This window comes from Electrona antarctica, assembly GCF_951216825.1.
Source record: "Electrona antarctica genome assembly, chromosome: 14".
NCBI lineage: Eukaryota > Metazoa > Chordata > Actinopteri > Myctophiformes > Myctophidae > Electrona > Electrona antarctica.
The window spans coordinates 25,262,416-25,285,577 of record NC_136795.1 but is presented as its reverse complement, the minus strand read 5'-3'; the positions used below and the strand labels follow the sequence as shown (position 1 = coordinate 25,285,577).

At 44.4% G+C, this 23,162-nt stretch overlaps 1 protein-coding gene across 1 annotated transcript; it reads right to left on the bottom strand.

Moving 5' to 3' along the window:
- Nucleotides 1-842: 842 nt before the first annotated feature.
- On the bottom strand, nt 843-14,555 carry elavl3 (ELAV like neuron-specific RNA binding protein 3; the record flags this gene model as incomplete). The annotated part of the gene is made up of 8 exons (XM_079520784.1): nt 843-1,191; nt 1,924-1,962; nt 2,552-2,605; nt 3,303-3,537; nt 4,092-4,245; nt 6,912-7,015; nt 7,117-7,336; nt 14,391-14,555. 8 exons carry the CDS (start codon nt 14,553-14,555, stop codon nt 843-845), a joined length of 1,320 nt encoding a protein of 439 aa, XP_079376910.1.
- Nucleotides 14,556-23,162: the final 8,607 nt, after the last annotated feature.

The window sequence follows — 23,162 nt, the reverse complement described above, 5'->3', positions numbered from 1 at the left end:
TCCATTAGCTAACCTAAATAATATTGGCTCTGAGCTTATAAGCTCGCATAGGGTAGAGAAACTAGGCACCACCTAATGCAGTCAGGAAACAGTAGTCAAAGTTTCTAGAAAATGCTTACATACTCGGCTATTATAACCACCTTAAATATTGAATATATAGTTATATTTTAATATACGTATATAAGAGAACACTGTTTTTTAATTTTATTTTTCTTTGATCTAAAAAAATCACTGATTCAAAATGCCCAAGTGTAAAAAAGTGACTACATCCTCTCCAGCAAGATAATGGGGAGAGATGGTAGGGTAAGTGTTTGGGTAAATTGCACATATTCGTTCATTTAGATTTTTGATCATTTTGTTCAGCAGTTTGTCATTATTTGCCTGAATTCAATCAAAGCACTCGGCACACATTCTCTGTCACATTCGTTAGACTGTCTCCCTCGCTTCGGTCTCTCACCCCTGCCTCCGAAAAACCCGACTACGTATAGCCCTACTAATTCAATCCAGGCAAATGTAGGGAAAGACTAGCATGTTGTCTAAAGAGAAAAAGAAAAACTCTACTAGTGTATTTTTTGTTTTTAAACTCTGACGTCTTGTGTGTTATGTTTTGCGTATGGATGTGTTTGATTGTGTTTGCGTGTATGTGTCCGTGTATGCGTCATGTGTACGTGATCGTATAATATGTCATGAATGTGTGTCAGAGAGAGTCAGTCCAGGCCCATGTAGAGGTGTTGGCACAGGGAGCTCATATACTCTCCCTGCAGGGTGAAGTGCTGGCACCAGCAACTCCTCTCTCTCGCTCTCTCTCTCCCTCTCTCTCACACTCTCTCTCTCTCGCTCGTTCAGGCTTTGTGCTGCTTGCTGGTCTTGAAGGAAACCTGCAACACACGGTCGCCCAGGCGATAGCCGTTGAGGCTAGCGATGGCCATGGCCGCCTCGTCGTAGTTGGTCATGGTGACAAAGCCAAAGCCCTTACATTTGTTGGTGGTGAAGTCGCGGATGACCTTGACGTTGGTGACGGCCCCGAATGGCCCAAAGAGCTGCCACAGGACGCTCTCGTCCGCTTCCGGGGACAGGTTGTAGACAAAGATGCACCAGCCGGCTCCGGTGGGACCAGTGAGGTTGACCCCCGCCAGGCTGGTCATGCTGTCAATGGTGATGGGCGAGAATCTGGGGAGGAGAGAAGGAGAACTACCATGGGTGTCATTCTGAAGTTCCACGCCGCATTCACCACTCTATACTGTCTGTTAATAGAAAGCATAAAGCTTTCTGGAGTTGGGTATGGAGTCTCCATCCCCAAGTAGATTGATATATGTGTGGGCGCCACAGTGGCTCCAAACTACCTGCTTTCACCCGAAATGACACAGCGAACGCCCACATATACACACATACTGCATATTTTAGTCATAATTCTCTGCTGACCAAAAGCCTCTGCAAGAATCAGACACATCACAATGTTCAACGGAAAAAAGTCACAATATCGAACAAAAACACAGAAACCTAGAGAGGGGGATGAAAAGCAAATTGGAATCAAATCATACAGAAAAAACTGGCGCAAACAGAGGAGACGCAAACGGAATCTGGTATGTCCATGCTGGTGGGAAAAGAAAATTAGACATTAAAGCAACTGAAATTGACAATGTTAGTTCATAAAAGAAATACATAGAAATCAGTTCAATTAATCAAAACGAAAAGAACGAAAAAAGGTTAAACAAAGCCATGCCAGAATACCCTGCTGTTAGAAGCCTACGGCGGTAGTTTGTTCTTTTGGCCTGTTTACTGTATGTGATTGGGCACCGGGCAATGTGAACAGGGAAATGTCTTAATTTTTAGATGATGAAGTCAGCAGGCGGTATTCCGGGCGCTTTGTTTGAGGACTGTTTTTTTTTTTTTTGCTTTTGAAAGTACACCGTTGGAAATTACCTCTTGACTCCGTAGCTGGCGTTTAGTAAATTGTCGAGTCTGCAACGCAAGAGGGAGAATGAAGGGGATGGAGAAGTTAGTAGTGAGATCTACAAGGAAGGGAGGGCTTTTTCAGTTCAACATGCAGCTCCTTCACCTGCTGGCCTCCAGAGGGCAGCCTTCACTGCGAACAGCAAATCAGCCAATCACAAGGTGATGGTGTAGCAATCCCCAATAGTGGATAGATTTCCACTTTAATCTTTATCTGTGTCCTTTTGTTGTGGTCAGTCATGCACATATCTTTAGCTGCTGCTTCTAATATGTATCTCTCTCCTTAATAATGTTACAATCTGTGTCTGTGATATATGTACCTGTTATCATTTTGTCAGTATACCAACAGTAAAAGCTGTGCCGTCTTTTATTTACAATCACAAGTCATCTAGCATGATATATTTGATATTAGACACATATTTCAATCTCAATTTCAAACCATCTTAAATTGAGCACTGTAGATGTGATCATTGTATAATTAATATGCTGCACATGTACATCTACTCTGAGAGTTTGAAGGGTCAGTATGCTTCTTTTTAAACCAAGATTTGTGTGGCACTTTAGTTTTTATTAGGGTTGGCAAAATGTGGTCTCTTACATTGGTTTTGTGCCGTTATTTGAATCTGGTCCCTTTCCAAATGGAGGGATGATACTGCAATTTAAAAGAAAAAGTGAGAGGGAAAAAGATACAGTAAGTGCCACAGAGCTCACTCTATCACTGTAAGAAGAAATGTCATGAACTTTTCTAATGTCTTTTAGACAACTCAATCAGTCGCGTTGACTTACATTCCATAGTTTTGACTTCAATGCTTCATTGTGAAGAAATAACACAGTTTATAAATGTATTCACTTAACTAAACCAGTGACAGATGAAATTGAAGTTATTTCAGATGGTACAGAGTGACTTTTTTTAAATTACTAAAAAATTATCCCCCATACTGTGAAACCGTCTAGTCCATAATTTGACTTATTTCTGCACAAATGAAGATTTCTCATCCGAAGCAACTTTCAAGATATTAAAGTTAAATATGTAACTGTAGAGCAAACTGATATGTTCACACAACTAATATCAAAACAGCATATTTAATTGGTATAAGTTATAGTATTTTCATAATATCTTCCTTCTCCACATGCATTTTTAGATACAACCTCTAAAAACAAATCATTCAAACGATGGCATGGTGGCTTTGATTCGCATTAGCAGACTGGTTTGGCTTCGAAGACCCAGCACAGGACAATTACATTTGATTACATGCTTCAACAACATCTATCCTTCACAGTGCAGTTCTCGTTAGGAGGATGGGGTGGCATTGACATGGCTGTAATACATAGCTTTGGGAGTTCAGTACCTGAAACGTTGGGTCTGGTGGTGCAGAGGGCCTGTGTATCGGCGGGCAGCTGTCTGGTACAGTTGGGTCAATAAGGCCTGTCCTGTCTTCTGGCTGGGATTGTTGGCGAACTTGACAGTGATGGGTTCCGCGGCACCCAGGGGTTTCTGCCCGTTCAGACCCTTGATGGCTTCCTCCGCCTCGTTTCGCTTGTCAAACCGGATGAAGCCCACTCCTCGCGATACGCCTGCTCCGATTCAGAAAACAGGCCAATGTTAGTACCTGGGAGGTGTTTTGGTGGTGGTAAGACTGAACTGACTCACTGGCTATATAGTCACATGGGAATGCCTGGCCTGGGCTAAATGTAATGCCCCCAGTGAAACAGGCAGTAGAGCAGGGGTAGGCAGCCTTTTCAGGCACATGGTCACCATTTTTTAAGGCTGGCTAGGCAGACCGTGAAATCACCTTAATAATTAATAACAAAGCTGCTAATTATAATTAGAATACAAAAATACAATAAGTCCATCATTCAGAAATAACTAACAAAGGAGTCAATAATTTAATATGAATGACAAATAGTAAGTAGAATTTATTTTTGCACATAAAACAATAATGGTTAATAATGGTTGTTTTTGGGTTACAAAACTCGTGGGATAAAATTTGAAGTAATAAAAAAATATATAATAATGGTTGTTTTTGATCAACTGAATTGACAAGTCAATAACCTAACCGCATCAACTGGTAGATCAGAAGGAGGTGGCTGCCCACCCCTGCAGTAGACACAATGTGAGCTAGTTAAAGAGGCTGTACCTGTGACTTGGTCCACGAGGATTCGGGATGTGATGATGCGACCGTACTGGGAGAACAGCTGCTCCATGTCTTTCTGGCTCATGGTCTTGGGGAGACCACTCACATAAAGGTTGGCATCACGAATGGAAGCCGAGCTTGGCCGGGCGTACGACACCTACAGCACAGCAAGGAGTCAGACACATTCTGTACCAGCTCTGTTGGCTACTTCATTGCAAGTTGTTTTGGTTAGATTCCATCTGGAGACCTGTGTTGCATCCTTCGCCCTCTCTATTCTCTGAGGGAATCGTTTTTTATTTATTTTATTCTTATAATTATATTCTTGGACATGTTTGCTTTATGATGAAACATTATTTATATTATATAGCACTTCTCAACAAAGTTACAAAGGGCTTTATTGTAGACAGGGCAGTAGAGAGAGACAGGAAAACAATGCAGTTCCCCAACCCCGGAATCAAACCGGGACCATTGCTCTCTACTCTAACCATTACATTTCATGGTAGCCTCCCAGGAGTTGCTTATTATTAATGGCATTTTATTTTTACACTTAACCTTTCCTGTGAATCCTATGTTTGTCTTGTCCGCAGAAAAATAATCTCCCTGATTCTTTTTCACCCCCGGCCAATGGAAACTAAGTGTTTGCCAGTGTCTTTGAGCTCTCACCCACTCTGTCACAGACAATCAGACGCCTACAGATTTACTTTCACCCTCACCGATGATACTGTACAAGTGTACATGTTTACATGTACATCCAACATCAGCAGCATTACTACCCGTTTCATTCGTGCAATGTTGTTTTCTGGTGCCACTGTGTCTCTGCACGTTGTGATTTATTGTTGGTGTCTGCCTACTTTTGAGTACATTTTGTAGTGTTCTAGAGAGGGATATGGTGTGAGTGTGATTGCTTGTGAACCCATGCATATTCATGCATGTGTGTGAATGGGAACGAGTGAGTGAGCATGTGTATGATAGATAGTGTGACTCTAAGCATTGTTGGGGAGTGTTGTGTTTGTGTCTGATGGAGGAAGAGAGTGTGAGTGTTGTCTGAGATAGGCTGATCTGCCCCCCCTCGCCACCACCACCGCCCCTCCCGTGCCTCCTGCCTTTGTCTCCGACCTCTAGGGGAGAGCAGCTCCACTGGCAACCAGCAAACAATGTAAATACATCACAAGACAGCCAGGGTCCTTGACAACAACTCATAAAAACACGCTTGCTCGCTCATTTTATAAACGCCACCTGACTCGCATGCACTGGACCATAGATATAATATGGCAGGGATGAATGCAAGTGTACCAAAATTCAAATAATTCTGATACAGAATATTTTAACCACCTCCTAGACTTAGTTCACCCGAGTACCCCAGGGCTCTATACTAGGTTCTGCTTTTTTCCCCTCTACCTCTACAGCCACCAAATATCTTTGCAACACATCGTACGCTTGTAGATTTGCTATTTCAGCTGGATGTTCCAGTCCCAGAATAGCAGCGCTAGGGATCATGTTTTTAACTCTCACATGCATGGGCCGTGGTGTTATAAACATGAAGAGACATGCATGTTACTTATTAAACAAACAATGCGGTGGTTGGGTTCACTGCCGAGTGAGCACCAGTGTGTGCATTGTGCGCACAGACAGACATTCAGACAGACTGTGCATCAGAGGGAGGGTTGTGTGCTGCAGTGATTAGGGTGTTCTGGAGGAGTCGAGGGAGTTGCTGCATTCGGGGAGCAGAGACTGCCCTATAATTAACCCTCTCCCTGCTGCTCCCACAGTGCAGATGGTGCCTGCAGCCCATATGGCCTCTAATCCCGTCATTGGCATTCTGCTCCCCAAGCTACGCCCCCCCCCCCCCCCCCCCTCCCCCAACGCCCCCCCAACGCACCCCGCGCCGCTCCCCATTGAGGCTCCACGCACAATCGGATATTTGCTTTGTCATAATCTACCCAAACGTCTATACTAGGGTGACATTTTCAAATGTGGCTGTTTGTGCTTCAGTGAAAAAGTAATTGTGCAGTGAAACGGTGAAATAACAGACACACCAGCCGGATTAATTCATGTAATTGACAATATAGCGCTGCTACCACCGATACTTTAGAATAATCATATTGGATCTTTATTTTATCCATAAATATATAATCTACAGTACATTCATTCCTTTTTACTATTCTCGAATACACCTATAGACGTGCTGTATTTGTTTCTGTAGGCCTATAACATGTCAATTGCTTGTTGTATGATAAGCCATGAGTCAATAAGTTCCTTATCCATGGACAGCTGTTCCAGGATCTCCAGCTCTGGTCTTTCAGAGATTCGATTTCTCAATCCTGCGCTTTGTCACAATATTTGATCCACTTTGATCAGGTGGGGGGGAGGGGAGGCAGCAGTGTTTAATCTGCCCCACCCAGCCCTTTTCCCCCTCATCTGATTTCGGGACAAAGACGCCCCCTAATTAGCCCAGATTGCAGGCAGATGGGGTAACCTGGACTGACCCTGCTGCCCCACAGTCAGGCTTCCTAATTACATTTCCATCACAATCACCTCTGCGTGCTGCCCGCCCCTTGCTTTCTGACCTCCACTCTCTCCTTCTCTTTCTTCCAATTCTGTTGCTTCCTTTGTTCATGCCACTGCTCCCCTCAACCACGCGCATCCCCCCCCCCCCCCCCCTTCCCTCTGTCACGTCTGTCTCTGCCTCTCGCTACAGAAATCCCCACTTCCTTTCTTTCGTCTTTCCACACTGTGTTGAATCACAGGATGAGTACGAGGGTGAGAGGATAGAGAGAAGTCAAGTATGTAGATGAAGGAGGGGGGAAATAAAGGGCCTCTTACCTTGATTGTTTTGGTCTGCAGTTTTAGACCGTTGAGTGTGTTGATAGCTTTATCTGCATCATTGGGATCTACGTAGTTTACGAAGCCATAACCCAAACTTTGACCTGGAGACAAGGATACTACATAAGAACATCAGTGTTTCACTGTAACAATTTGTCAAGACAAAGCAATGCAGCAAAATATGTGTATCAAATTCTCCACGCACCTGTTATCTTGTCTCTAACTAGTTTGCAGGACTCGATCTCTCCGATGCTACCAAACAGACTTTTGAACTCCTCCTGGGTCATGTTCTGAGGCAGATAGTTGACGATGAGATTAGTCTTGCTGTCGTCTGTGGCACCGTTGGTGCTGATGACTGGGCCGTTGGGCAGACTGGTTCCGCTCGGACCGTTGGACACCTGGGTTTCCATCGTACTGATTATCTGCTGAGGAGAAGGCTGAAATTAGATCTCACTCACTAATACACATCGGGAGGAAGTGGGAAATAGTGGTTATGTCGCAATGGAAATGTGCACCTGCCCTATTTGATAATGAGCTAATATATAATACAGGCACATGTACATAAATCACACGTACACACACAGCCCTCTCCACTTTGTCATTGTCATGACGAGAAAAGGTCAGGAATCAGCTTTGCTTGCAGGGAGCAGGAAACAGGGTTTGATTTGCCATACACGCAACACAGACCATTTCCCTGCCCCCATCTCCCCCTCTTTCCTCCTCACTCACTCCCTGCCTCTGGTCCTGCAGATGTCACAGTCCCTTTCCCTTTTTTTCTGTCCCCTCCCCCAACTCTCTTCAGGGTCAAACGCCATCGCATCATTATACAGACCAAGGGATGATCATAATGGTGGCGTAGGCATGGGGTCAGTGGGGGTGTTCTGTTACAGACAAGGCAGCTGAACATCAATCAGGTTAATTCATGAATAAGGAATATGACTTTGGAATAAAAATCATTTGGGAATACTTTTGGGATGCTCAGCTAGTTTTGTTTGGTTTCCTTTACTTTTCTCACGAGTGTGTTTGAGTGTGGGCTAGTGCGCAATGGCGAGTGTGTTTGATGCGTTGCCTCGGTGTACACCATGTTGCTTCATTTGATCCACTGGGGATTCTCAGGGAACGTCTGTGTGCAGCGGCAGAAACAAAACTTCCTGCTCTACTTTTCTTCCTCGTTTCTAGACCTCTCATTCAACACCCAGTTCTCTGTCTCTCCATGACTCATTTAATTGTAAACCTTGATGTCATTGCCGACACTGGACAGTCGGTATATGGCTGCTCAGTGTGAAGAAATTGTGAATTACCCCTTTAACCTTCAAACTCAAAACATGTCGTTTTATTGTTTGTATTAATGTCACCTCCATGCCACCATTTTAGATTGGATCATCCATCATCCATTTACCTTCAAACGAAGTAGAGTGTATTATTGAATTCAAGGACAAACCCCTTACAAGAATCATTTAACCATATGATAACCAACACTACTATAAGGCACTTTACATTAATGAGAGGAGAACACTTTAACCTCAAAACAAGTTATAAAATAATATATATATCTACAGCATGCTGATGTGAAGACTTAGTCCAATGAGCAATTTGGACAAAGTGCCTGAATAAAGTTGAAACAATGATATTTCCGTGCTTAGTTGTATACTATTCTATTCTCTGATGTTGAACATCAAATGTTTAAGACAAAGAAGGATAAGTTGATGTAAATGCATTTATGGATTCATCTAAATGTATCTACTTTCACAGCTATACATTCACTGTTATATATTTATTAATACAATAAATATATAACAGTGAATGAATAGCTGTGAAAGTAGATACGTACATGTTACCTGTCAAAATGACTGACTGATATATATATAAGATACAATGCATATAATCAACTAAACATTGATTAAGCCTGCAGAAGCCACTCAACTCAGGCCCAGTTTGGAGGAATGTGCCTTGAGTGAGGAAAAAGGAGACTGACTCACCGATGATGCAGGGGCGAGTACCTGTAAAGGTGAGCCGGTTGTGCTAAGCCTTATAATATTTTGCATAGTTAATACCGTGTCTATGTGTACTGTACAGTGTATTACTCATAGTGTGGTCACAAAGGTGAATAATATTATTATGCTGGTTTCTAGAAATGAGTTGTGGCTGCTGTCTCACAGCTGGTTGGTTATGTCTGTCAGTGGGGCTAAATGAATCTCCCATGAATCTCATGGGCTCTCAAAAGGTATCTTTAGTCCAGGGACTTAATTAAAGCGTCTTCTATAGAAGAATTATTTAAGATTTTCGGTTGTGAAGGAAAGCACTGAGTTGAATGGCACCCAGACATCATTAAAGCATGTCTACAACTACAGTACAGTGAATAGTCTCATTTTTTAGTATTTGTTTTTGGAGGTATGACAGTATTCCCTCTAGCTACAAATTACCACATACAAACAGTGCAGAGAAGAATACAAGCAGATAACATTTCTACATTTTGGTTCACGTCCATCATGTCTACCTGAGTTTAGCTTCCTCTAATTGGTGCACTGTCTCTTTGTTGTAACCATCTGACAATATTTTCCATCTCCACTTCATGGTATGATCACATGCGCCTTAAAAGCATGTGTTGCTTTGAAGCTATTCTCAAATCCCTGTGTGGATTGCAGGGCTCTAACCTGCCTTCTTGCTTTGAGCATGACCTCTCCACTCAAGTTGTCCAGGTAACACCTCCACAAAGGGTGTGTTATTTCTAATGCCTGAATGAGCGCAGTGTCCTTGTCTGTTGGAGTGCGTGCGTGTGTGCATACATGTATGTGTGCACGTATGTATGTGTGTGTGTGTGTGTATGTATGTATGTACTGTATGTGTGAACCGGGGTTATCTTTAAGTCAAATTAATGTTGACATGGTGAGAACATCACACAGAGAAAAGAAGTGGAACAGTGTGAATTATGACTAAAAAGGCTAAAAATAAAACGCTTTAAGCTAAAACCTGTGCACAAAGGCACTGAATAGTAGAACGGCTATTAATCATGTGGTGGTGAATATAGCTCACATGCTTGCTTATCTATGTGCAACGGTATTCAAATATGCAGGTGTCTTTACTCTTTATACTAAATGGTATGATTAATACCATTGAAATTTGAATATAAGGATATTATTGTTGTCGGACAGAAACCTCTTATCTCCATATTTTTTTGCCATTTTAAATTTTGAATCCTAAAAAGTAACAGTTTTGGACATATGAGGTTTCTACCCGCCAGCAACGATATACAATATTGAGCCATTTTCAATGTGTCCCTAACATGACAACTCCACAATAGAACAAATGTTATGTGACTCAAACTGAAATAAACCACAGCATGACAAACCACTATCCTCAGAGCAGTGTAGACGTTATATAATTCACAGAGCCATGCAGTTGACGGGTGCCTGGCTACACAGATTGACACAAACTGCATTTAAAATGCAGATTGTCATATAGAAATAGAGGACTGGTGGGTGGTGCTGAAGTTTCACGACACAGATAAACAAAACGGTACTGTTGCATCCGATCCATCTTCCAAACTAATCATAAATACTGTCAACGCCCATGGATACAGCTTGTACTGTTGTATATAAGCATTAAGGGATGATAAGCGTTTGTTGTTTTGTGAGAAATCTCGAAACAGGCTGAAAAATGCCAGCCTGTACAAGTCATTACAGATTTACTCTCACATATACACAGGCAAGCTGGATGCAGCCACATTAGACACTAAAACCCCCGGAGAACACACAAATTGTCAACTTAAAATTCTTGACAGATTCAGGTAGTTGGGCCAACCATTTTGTCCAACTGTGCTTTTTCTATTTCAGGGGTCTGAGAGATCTCCCTCAATATTTAATGTATTGCATCAGCATCATCGCCTACACATGGGCCCAGACTTGCACGCCAACCACAGCGCTGCCTGTCTCTTTCCAAATGCATGAACCCAGACTCGCACGCAAACAAGAGCCTGCCTCCTCTCTGCCAAGCACACATACTGTACCACCTACACTGTGCACTTTTCAATTACAAAACAAGACCGTTATACATGACTGCACAGCGGAATCCTGAGAGTTAATGTTAACTCTGAGAGTGTAAAAATGGACCCAGCTCATGGATTTTGCTGTGTAAATAACAAGTCTTACACTTGGTATGCTTGAAATGTTGTAGTATCTGAACAGTGGCTTTATAATCCCATGACATTCAGAGCATAGCACTGTCACTAGAGTAAGAGTGATGAACAACACTTAACATAACATGACCTTACATAGTCAAATCCTCAGTGTTAATTTTTCCATCTGTACCCATAGTAACCATGTTACATTCTTACATTGACGATTTTCTTTTCTTACTTTATACTGTATGTGAAATGAGCTATTTAAGAAACACACTGAGAGATGGCGACTATCAATACCAGGACAGAAAGGAGTAGGAATTTTAGGGTTTTGTGCATTTTTTCCGGGATTGTGTCATTTTTGGGATCGAGAGACCCTTCTATCTGCACCCGTAAACAATTTGCATTGATTGATTACTTATTGTGAGCTTCGGTGATTGTAAATTATATCAATTGACAAGGAGGATTTAAATATATTATTTAAATGTATTTTTCAAGTGTGTGTCTCTCTCTGTGTGCACACGCACAGACATGCACACGCACGCACACACACACACAAACACACACACACACACACACACACACACACACACACACACACACACACACACACACACACACACACACACACACACACACACACACACACACACACACACACACACACACACAGACAGACAGACAGACAGACAGACAGACAGACAGACAGACAGACAGACAGACAGACAGACAGACAGACAGACAGACAGACAGACAGACAGACATGTACAGTTATTGTAGCATCCTATATTCTTCAGTCATATCAGAACATAATTTCATTACAATTATTATTGGCTATACTCTACATTATTTTCCAGGAGGCATGAATGATATTTGAACGCTAGTCTGAAATGTAAATGGGCCTTCTAAATAACACAGATTAGGGGATTATCCTAAACAAAGGGCATTAGCCACACTCCCTGCAGCTTAAAGGATCATGGTGGCAGGCAGCTGTAAGACAACAGGAGTCACAGCTCGTGTCAGTGTCACTGTCACCGGCGTCGCTTTGTGCTCAGGTTCTGTAGAAAAGGAGATTTCTATTTTCCCCATACAGCCATTGATCAGATCAAAGCAGACGGCGTCGTCAGAGACGAGGGGAAGAATGTAGTCGTAGTAGTATGGCAACATGCGGGGCGCTATCCAGCGTGCTGAAGAAGAAAAAGGGAGTGGCTTTCGGGCTATTTTGTACGAGAGCAGAAAGAACCCGTGAAATCTCAACACCGTCGAGTCGCTTTTTTTGTTCAACTTTATCACGCACGTTATAGAAACACGATTTAATTTCTCAGCGTGTTCATAAATGCTTATTTCATCGCTTAATAGCCTAAATAATAATAATCCTAGGCTATACTTCTCTTACTGGAAACGAGATGTAGCCTATAAATCCAGAGCTCTGCGGCGGGTATTCACAAACCGAAGCGCCTTTTTGCTGAATAAACGTATTGAAACGGCCAAACAAAAGAGCCACCCGTTCCTCCTCTTCTGTCGCGCACAGACTATGGCAGCACTATGAATATTAATGTCAACAGTGGCGCTTTGTGTCGCGGCCGGCCAGGCTGCAGGACAGGACGCTTCGGGAACAATGCATGGTACAGTTGCCAGCTCTGATTCCCTTGAGAAAGTCAAAAAGCCCCCCAAAAATAAAATGCTAATAGGGTAATTATTACCACTATTTTATTAACATGACTGGCCTAACTAAGTTGTGTTTTGTTTTGCTTATCAACATCGTTAGCCTAAAAGGTTAGAAATGAACTGTGGTCTCTGCGATTGCACCATAGGCCTGCATCTCTCTGCCTTTGTAAGCTTTAGGCCTATACAAAACACTACTAATTACAGACTTACATAACAGCATTGTATATAGGCTATGCCTAATAGCCTATTTGTTAGACAGTCTAGCTTTGTCTGCAAAGTGTGAAGGTCCATACTCAATATACCATACCAGGCTAAACATATTGCTACACGATCCAATTGAATATGCATAAGACATGGGCCATTTAATATCGGCTGCCTACCCTGGCTATAACACTCAAAAATGATTGATTCCATGGAGGATCGGCCTACCAGACGTGTTTTTTGAGCCGTTTACATTGATGGCATGTGTGTGCTGTCCTTGTCCTTGGGTTGTGTAAGTGCCTCAGAAAGGTTGTCTGACTCAACGGTTTTATTTGTTGGCACTGCGGTACAGACACGATGGAGGAGGACTGCGGACCATGTGGACAGAGATATGCCCGTCTGAGTCAGACTGACACTCTCGGCCTTCAAGAAAGCAAGCGAGGTGCGACAAAATAACATACATACGGTGTTTACTGTTTAGAATATAACAATTAACTACATTTAGGTTGATCAGTGGAATGCCTCAATGCATTCCAAGTGTCGAAGCACTAGCACATATATGAATTGTTTTATGACCTTCTGAAAATAGCCATGTTTTAGGTTAGCCTACATGAATTGGCTACAAAATGTGTAGGCTATAGCCTACTCTACTCTACTCTAGCCTACGTTAAATCACATTTTGTAGTCTGTTATTCTATAGCATTGATTTCAGAATGGAGTAGCACGCAGCCTACTTAATGAAGACCATTTGCATCGTACACAACTCTATTTTGCCAATGTATATTTGGCTATTCCCCCCAAGAAGTTAATATAACACATCAGATCTAGGAGCCCTATTGCAATTATTTGCAATAGCCATATTCGCTAGCCAACACAGTATAGGCCTAATGCCAGCCATGGGTGTACAACAGTGAACACGCGCTTTGTTGATATTTCAGTCCGTGGCTGAACAATCAACGATTCATTTAATGTAACTGGGAGTGTGCTTTTTAGTTTAGCCTTAACACAAGGTCTAGACTAGCCAAATAAAGCATTCCACCTGCAGCTAATATAGGCCTCTATGTCTACAAGTTAGTCAATCCTGTGTAGGGCGTTTGTTCACATCGGCTCTGAGGCCGAAGCCCAGCGCGTGCCATCATCATTATGTGATGCTCAGGATCAGAGCAGAGACACGCCCAGTTCAGCCGTCGGCACAGAGCGAGCAACGCTCATTTATCACTGCTATGTGTGCTATAATAATGTTCCCCATACAAACCGAAATTGCAGAGATACAAGTCCATATCTGTCCTTAATATCGCAGCCTGTGAAATTTCCAGCCCATTTACTCGGTTGCATCGCAACGGGAAACCCTTAGGAATTTTGACTTGCCTGATTCAATCCAAACCATCGGATGCGTAATCTCACTCACTCACTCAATCACTCACTCTATCTCTCTCTCTCTCTCCACCCCCTCCCCCCATCTCTGAGTGACTCGACCCTTTTCTTCGCTTTACTCTCGATGGGCCCTCACTCAGCCTCCAAGGCATCATGTTTTGTCTCTGAAAGCCGTCTCCAGCATCCCTGTGCTCATGTGTGCTGCCTGCGCCAGTATCCTCCGCCTCTGTCTGTCGCTCATTGGGCCTCAGAGCCTCAATGTGCCCCAACGCCCTTCCCTTCATGCCTCCTCTTTTATTCCTGCGGAATGCAGTCACCTTCGCTGACGCCGTGTACGTGTGCCACGGGCTTAGTCAAACGTTACAAAACTGCGACATTTGGATGGTGCAGAAACGTGAAGTGTTGTGTAAAATGGCAGGAGAAAGTCGTTATCGGTCGCTGATGCTGAACGCAGACTGGTGTGTATAGCCGCGCTTGGCGCATCACTCAGTATAAGATTACCAATTGCCTCTATTGATCGTTAATCTTGTCATAGTAATACAGCACTGGACAAAAACCTAGGCCACTAATCCCTAATCCAATCTATGCTGTTTGTGTAAGCAATTGGCTGGTGTTCTCAATACAAGAAGCGTGAGTCCTATTTTAGATGTTATTTTATGTAAATATTTGTAGACTTTAGACATGAAATATATTATGTTTGTAGCATGGCACATAGACTGCACATATACAAGAAAGACAGAGATTCTGGATTGAAGATTGTATCCCTGATGCTAGAACACCCCCCTTGAAAACAGAAGAAAAATAAAGGCATACGTACAGTAACCATTCTTGACGTACAATGAAAGTGGTCTAGGTCCGCCTTATTTGCACTGGTCCTGAAGCTGTAGGTTGAGTCTGTATGTGGCCTAGTATATATGGCCTATACGCTCTGCGTATACGGTTGTTGTGTCCAGTTTAAAAGAAAAAGGTAAAAAAGAAAAAAAAAAGGAAAAAATACAATCTTCGCCAGGGGGATCTCAGTCCTTTGAGATTGTAGGTGTCCTCTGTAGGGAGAAAATGAGGAGAAAAGGGCTCTTTTTCTTCAAGATGATGATGATGATGAGGGGAGAGCGTTCTCCTCCGAGCGGCGTGGGCGACCGTTCAGATGAGAGGAGGAGGAGGAAGGAGAAAAAAAAAAAAAAAAAAAAAAAGAAGCAGTGATCCTTGGCAGGGTGTGTCCAGGGGAGGGGGTTCTGGTTCGGCTGCGTTTGCGATAGTGTGTGTGTTGAGTGCGTGTGCAATTTCCCTGCTACTCTCGCAGTCTCCTTATGTGCCGCTGCTGCAATGTTCTTCTTTTATGCGTCCTTCTGGCTGGCAGAGCGGGCTGCTGATTGGCTAATTGTGCAGGGAGGGTACTACATGGCAGCCATTGCTATATGTATGCGCTCCTCTCCCATTATCCCCTTCAGGAGAGAGAGAGAGAGCACCCAGAGCCCCCTCCTCCATCCCTGCCCCTCCATCTCGCTGCTCCCTCCTTCTTCTCTCATGCCCTTCCTTTCTTCCTGTTCCCCCCCCCCACTCTCTCTCTCTCTCACACACACACACACACACACACACACACACACACACACACACACACACACACACACACACACACACACACACACACACACACACACTCACACTCACATGCACACACGCACATGAACGCAGAGCTGAGTGAATAGGGCTCCACCTGCACTTTCAGAACAGATGGGTGCAGCAGAAGACAGCAGCCTTGTCTCTTATTCCACACACTTTCTCCACACACTGACTGACTCTCTCGCTTTCCTTTCTCCCTCGTCCGCCATTTACGCTTTCCTTGGAGCGGTGCTAAGCAAATTCACTACTTGGGTCTTTGTCTTTAGAAATGAAAGTGTGTGTGTGTGTGTGTGTGTGTGTGTGTGTGTGTGTGTGTGTGTGTGTGTGTGTGTGTGTGTGTGTGTGTGTGTGTGTGTGTGTGTGTGTGTGTGTGTGTGTGTGTGTGTGTGTGTGTGTGTGTGTGTGTGTGTGTGTGTGTGTGTGTGTGTGTGTGTGTGTGTGTGTGTGTGTGTGTGTGTGTGTGTGAGGACACCAGTGGGCACCTTATGGCCACACTTTTGAGTTGCCTGACGCAACACCGGAACAAAAGAAGAAATGGAAAAGAATATATATTAGCACAATTGGTGAGTGAGTTGTGCCCCCCCCCCCCCCCCCCCCAAACAACACATGAAGTCAGCAAAGCGGACTAATGGGGTGAATGAATGAGTGGATAATGTCCACACCTTCCTATTAGCCCCTCTGTCTGACATGCTAGGCAGATGGCTGACTACAGGGTCAGGTGCAGACATGGAGAATACCAAATTAGGCAGACTCTGTGTTAACCCGCGTACCATTCCCCACGTATACATGGCTCTGAATGGACACGGGTTGGGGTTTGGCGAGGCTGGGGGTGAAAAAACGTCTAGCGGAAGAACATTTCATTGTGAGCTGTAACACGTGGAGTTGCGATTCTGAGGTCATTTGTGATTAATGCGGACACAGCACTCGTTTCTGTTATTCAAGCTGTACACTGTCAAATCCTGAATACTTGGTATTTGTCATTTCCAACTCTGAGAGTGTACAAACGTAACCATGCTGTCCATTTTTCATACACTCTCAGAGTAAGATGATCTCACTATAGGAAGTTGTCTCCTCTTCGGAGGAGGGGTTTTGTCATTGCTCTTGCTCCACCTCCTACTCCCTGGCTGTGTGGTACAGGCTGTTTGGTCTCATCTATAATGCATCCTCTGCCCGCGGTCATCATGTGTGACAAATGACCTATTTCTGTACAGACCCCCATAGGGCCTTGACCTGGGGGGGTGTGTGCGTGCAAGTGTGTATGAATCAGTGTGTTTATTTATTTGCTTAAGATTGTGCATGTGCATGTGAGTGCGTGTGCATGTGTGTGTGTGTGTGTGTGTGTGTGTGTGTGTGTGTGTGTGTGTGTGTGTGTGTGTGTGTGCGTGCGTGCGTGCCTGTGTGTGTGTGTGTGTGTGTGTGTGTGTGTGTGTGCTATGTGTGTGTGTGTGTGTGTGTGTGTGTGTGTGTGTGTGTGTGTGTGTGTGCTATATGTGTGTGCGATGGGTAGGTGGGCGGGTTGTAAGCGGTGCTGATGCGAGGCCTCCTACGATCAACAATGGTGTCCTTTGCCTCGTTCTCCTGAGTTGACCTTGAGGAGTCCTCGGATGTCTCTGGCTGTGAAGAATGATGGTTGCGTCACATCATTGACCCCCTGGCTGGTCAAGTATTGGCAGAGGTGGAAAAGAATACTCACATTTTGGGATATAGAAATACTCTATTACAGGTAAAAGTCTGGAATTAAAAATGTACTTGAGTAAAAGTACAAAAGTATTGGTATCAAAATGTACTTAAAGTACCAAAAGTAGAAAGTACAGTGAGCTTGTAATAATAATCAAAATCTACAAAGTAACTAGTAACTAAAGTTTTCAAATAATTGCAGTGAAGTATTTGCCTCTGAGTATTGGGACGCATGGAATGGATGGATGTCTGCGAGGGTGTTTACATACTGTATGTGAATGTCCACAGCAACATCTAGGGAATGTGAAAAGCTGCACTTTGGAGTTTGGTGTGCTGGGGAAAAACCATACAGATCGGTTTTTTTACACTCAACACTCAGGATTTTACTGCGTACAGCGTGGAGCTCCAGATGTTTTCCAGTTCTTCTTATCTCTCTTTAATGTTTGCTTTCTCGCTCTCCCTCTCTCCCCCCCCCTATCTAATCACCCTCTACCCGTCTACCTCTCGCTTCTCTTTGTCGTTGTCCTGAAGCTCTCTCCCAGTCAGTTTCTGAATGTGAGCCCCTGTCTGATATTTTACATAATTGCCTTACATAAGTAGCTAGCTCCACTCGCGGAGCTCGGCTGATATTAGTGGCGATGAATATTGCATGAGGAAAGCACTCGTTAAGCGTTAATAAGAGGATAGAGATGGAGCCCCACTGTCAGTCCGTCTTAACCCCGCCCCCACGTTTTCTGTCAAGCACTGACTCAACTCAGCCAGGATGTGTGTGTTAGTTAGTTTGAGCGAGAGGGAGTCTGCACACTAAAACCCTTCGTGTTAATTTAACTCTACTAATGTAACCAAAGGGACCCTGTGTATATATCGGACCATTTGGTTACATTTGTACACTTTCAGGGTATGAAATCAATTAACACTATAGGGAATTTACCTTGTGTGTCTGTGTGTTTTTCTGTGGATGTATAGCAACTATACGTGAAAATCCACAGAAACACACACACACACACACACACACGCACACGCACACGCACACACACACACACACACACACACACACACACACACAAGCACGCACGCACGCACACACACACACACACACACACACACACACACACACACACACACACACACACACACACACGCACACATGCACACGCACACATTTAGTCATTAGGTGCTTGTGTAGTTTTTTTTCTGCTTTGTTTACCGAATGATTTGAATGAAAGTGGCTCTTATAACACAAAAGGCGGCCAGGTCTTTCAACTGACTGCAGCACCCACTTTACAGTTCACACTTGGTGTGAATAAATGGGCTTAATTGCGGCCCCTCATTAGAGTGCTGGTTGGTAGCAGGGCCATCTGAATCTATCATGTGGATAAAAGGGCATCTGAAGCACCTATTGTACAATTCTGACTCAAAAGGATCAAGCATTGCGTTTTGCTTAAAAACCTATTTGTTATTCCACTGATTATCTTCTTATTGTGAGGGGTTCTATACCACTAGTGGTGATTAGTGATTCCTCTTGTTCTGAAGAAACCCACTGGCATCTTAGTGTGTTCCTGCTTTTCCACTTTAACCCTGGCATCCCTGTTTTGGGCATGTCATAGGTGAATGTTTTCAAACATAAAAGAAAAATATGGCAAAAAATAGCTCACAACTTGTGAGATTTTCGATCTGCTCTTTTCGAATAGCCAAAGTATAACCAAGGGCTTACAGTATTGGTTAACGCGTTGGTTTCCAGTTACTCGGGTCATATCACAGAATCCCATTGGCTTTTGTAGCCTAGCGTATACTTCCACTTACGGCAGTGTTGCCCGCCGAAAGTAGCCGCACTGCTATTTTCAGTAAGCAACACTGATGAATTATAATACTTGACACGGCATTGAGAAAATCCGTTTATAGATTTTAATGTTGGCAAGGTGGGGTACGCTGTAGTCACACAAAGTGATACTAATTGTGGGATTATTATATAACAAAACAAATTACTTGATTAGTGTTGCATTCATTATTACACTTGAACAGTGTAATATAGCAAGGATGCAGCACTCAGAGTGAAATGAGCATTCCGGATTTCACCAACATGAGTGTCTGACTTAGTTTGTTCCCATTGCCTTGTGGTACGTGTGTGCGTGTGTGCGTGCGTGCGTGCGTGCGTGCGTGCGTGCGTGCGTGCGTGCGTGCGTGCGTGCGTGCGTGCGTGCGTGTGCAGGCGCGCACATGTATGTAAAACAGAGAGACTATGAGGATGTTTCTGGGGGATGGGAAAGAATACACAACAAAATCCTCAGTGTTTATTTAACTCTGACATTGTAAAAATGAACTTCCGGGTAGATTTTCTACACTGCCAGAGTTGTATGAACACTGAGGATTTGAGTGTGCAGGACGCCCCAGGTTAATCCAGTGATCTAGGCTTGGCTCTAGGCAATTTAGGGATGTATGGCAGCATGCACTGAAGCAGTTATAGGCTACTGCTTTTAGGAATGGCTCCAAAATTACATTTCCTCCCTTTTAAAGGGACATTTGTTGATAATGGCTGCTGGCCTAATTCAACCCTGTATGTTTTATTTGGCATTTTTCTAGTTTTCTCCCTGGCGGATACCCCCCGCCCCCTCTCTCTCCCGCTCCCCCTCTCTCTCCCGCTCCCCCTCTCCCATATACATGTATCTCTCTCTCCCGCTCCCCCTCTCCCATATACATGTATCTCTCTCTCCCGCTCCCCCTCTCCCATATACATGTATCTCTCTCTCCCGCTCCCCCTCTCCCATATACATGTATCTCTCTCTCCCGCTCCCCCTCTCCCATATACATGTATCTCTCTCTCCCGCTCCCCCTCTCCCATATACATGTATCTCTCTCTCCCGCTCCCCCTCTCCCATATACATGTATCTCTCTCTCCCGCTCCCCCTCTCCCATATACATGTATCTCTCTCTCCCGCTCCCCCTCTCTCTCCCGCTCCCCCTCTCCCATATACATGTATCTCTCTCTCCCGCTCCCCCTCTCCCTCCTGCTCCCCCTCTCCCATATACATGTATCTCTCTCTCCCGCTCCCCCTCTCCCATATACATGTATCTCTCTCTCCCGCTCCCCCTCTCTCTCCCGCTCCCCCTCTCCCATATACATGTATCTCTCTCCCGCTCCCCCTCTCCCATATACATGTATCTCTCTCCCCCTCCCCCTCTCCCATATACATGTATCTCTCTCTCCCTCTCCCCCTCTCCCATATACATGTATCTCTCTCTCCCGCTCCCCCTCTCCCATATACATGTATCTCTCTCTCCCGCTCCCCCTCTCCCATATACATGTATCTCTCTCTCCCGCTCCCCCTCTCCCATATACATGTATCTCTCTCCCCCTCCCCCTCTCCCATATACATGTATCTCTCTCTCCCGCTCCCCCTCTCCCATATACATGTATCTCTCTCTCCCCCTCCCCCTCTCCCATATACATGTATCTCTCTCTCCCGCTCCCCCTCTCCCATATACATGTATCTCTCTCTCCCGCTCCCCCTCTCCCATATACATGTATCTCTTTCTAATCCACTCTCTTTGTCTCATATATCTCACTTTCTCACACCTTTTCTTTCTTTCCCTCTACTTTTCCATCTCTCACTCTCTCTCCTCTTTCTCTCTTTTTCCTCCTTCTGCCGCCCCTCTCTTTAGCTTTCTCTCCCTCTCCCTGTGTCTCTCCCTCTCCCTGTGTCTCTCCCTCTCCCTGTGTCTCTCCCTCTCCCTGTCTGTCCTTCTCCCTGTCTGTCCCTCTCCCTGTGTCTCTCCCTCTCCCTGTGTCTCTCCCTCTCCCTGTCTGTCCTTCTCCCTGTCTGTCCCTCTCCCTGTGTCTCTCCCTCTCCCTGTGTCTCTCCCTCTCCCTGTGTCTCTCCCTCTCCCTGTCTGTCCTTCTCCCTGTCTGTGTCTCTCCCTGTGTCTCTCCCTCTCCCTGTGTCTCTCCCTCTCCCTGTGTCTCTCCCTCTCCCTGTCTGTCCTTCTCCCTGTGTCTCTCCCTCTCCCTGTGTCTCTCCCTCTCCCTGTGTCTCTCCCTCTCCCTGTGTCTCTGTCTGTCCCTCTCCCTGTCTGTCCCTCTCCCTGTCTCTCCCTGTATGTCCCTCTCCCTGTCTGTCCCTCCCCCTGTCTGTCTGTCTGTCCGTCTGTCCCTCTCCCTGTCTGTCCCTCTCCCTGTCTGTCCCTCTCCCTGTCTGTCTGTCTGTCTTTCTGTCCCTCTCGCTCTCTCTGTCTGGATGTGTTGTCTCCTGTCTCTGTCTGGAAGTGTTGTCTCTGGTCTATTATTAGAGTAGACAGGCTGGTGGGTGGAAGAGCATGAAGTAGACACCTCTTGTCATCTTTTTACTTATTGATTATCATCTGCTTTCCATCCATGTTGCTGTTTAATTCCCTGTGCAGAGCTGTATGTTGAGTGCTGCTAGTACGGTTTATGTTTATGTATCAGTGGCATAACATGTCTCAAGTTCATATGCTTCACGGGTACGGTAGCTGAAATCACACATTAATAGTGTATGTAAACATTTCCATAGGCTGCTCAGAACACTATATATACCTATATGTATATGTGTGTGCGTGTGTGTGCGCATGTTCATATTCAAGAGTGGCTGCGCACACACAGGTTTATCTTTAGATGGTGTGAGAATCAACATGCATAGTACAGAGAACATGTTTTATTCTGCGCCTCGTTAAATACAAAGATGTAGTTATCAATCTTTTATTATGTCCCGTCTGATTTGATGTGAAGAGAGTGACCATAAAGGGGAGGTGTCCAAAGGCGTCCTGGCTGTGGCACTGAGTGAGTTAAAATACACAAAGCTCTTACAAAATCTTTCTGTTTTTCTTTTGCTTCCCCTTTCCCCTTTCTGGCACACAAATGTATACTGGATAATTAATACAAGGGGTGCAAGAAAATGATGGGGCTATTGAGATTTGGTGCTTGTGTAAATATGAATTTAACCATGGAGTCCCTATTTTGCCATTATAGGCACACAAAAAGGAACGTCGATATGTTTAGTTATTTCGCAGAGGTATAAAATGGGGCTTAAGTGGATAATGAAATGAACTATAGACCAAAAACACCTTTCCTGCAATGTGTTCTCATTGTACTTTATACCAAAAACACCTTTCCTGCAATGTGTTCTCATTGTACTTTCATGTTGAATTTGTCTGATGATTATTTTTTTTTATCCAAGATGGTCGTCAAAACAGGAAAAAGTAGATCACCCAGATATAGCAGAGAACACAGTGCCATGCAAGATGGAACATGGTAATGTTTCCTAGAGATTTCAGCCACTGCACTCTATTTTCTCTCTCTTTCTGTCCATCCTCCTCCCTCCTCCTCTCCTCTTTCAATCTTTTGCTTCCACTCCCTCTCCCCTCTCTGCCCCCCCCCCCCCTCCTCCTCCTCCCACTCCCCCACTCAGCCCTACCCCTGTTTCTGTAATAGGAGACTTGAAATCAATAGCACATTAGTCTGTCCGGAAACTCCAGAGGAATTAAATATGAATGACTGAGATTGCGGCTGTACCTGCTACTGTGAGAGATGCATGACGGCCCACTGGGATGTATGTTTTTTTGTTTAGCTGTTCTCCCCAGTA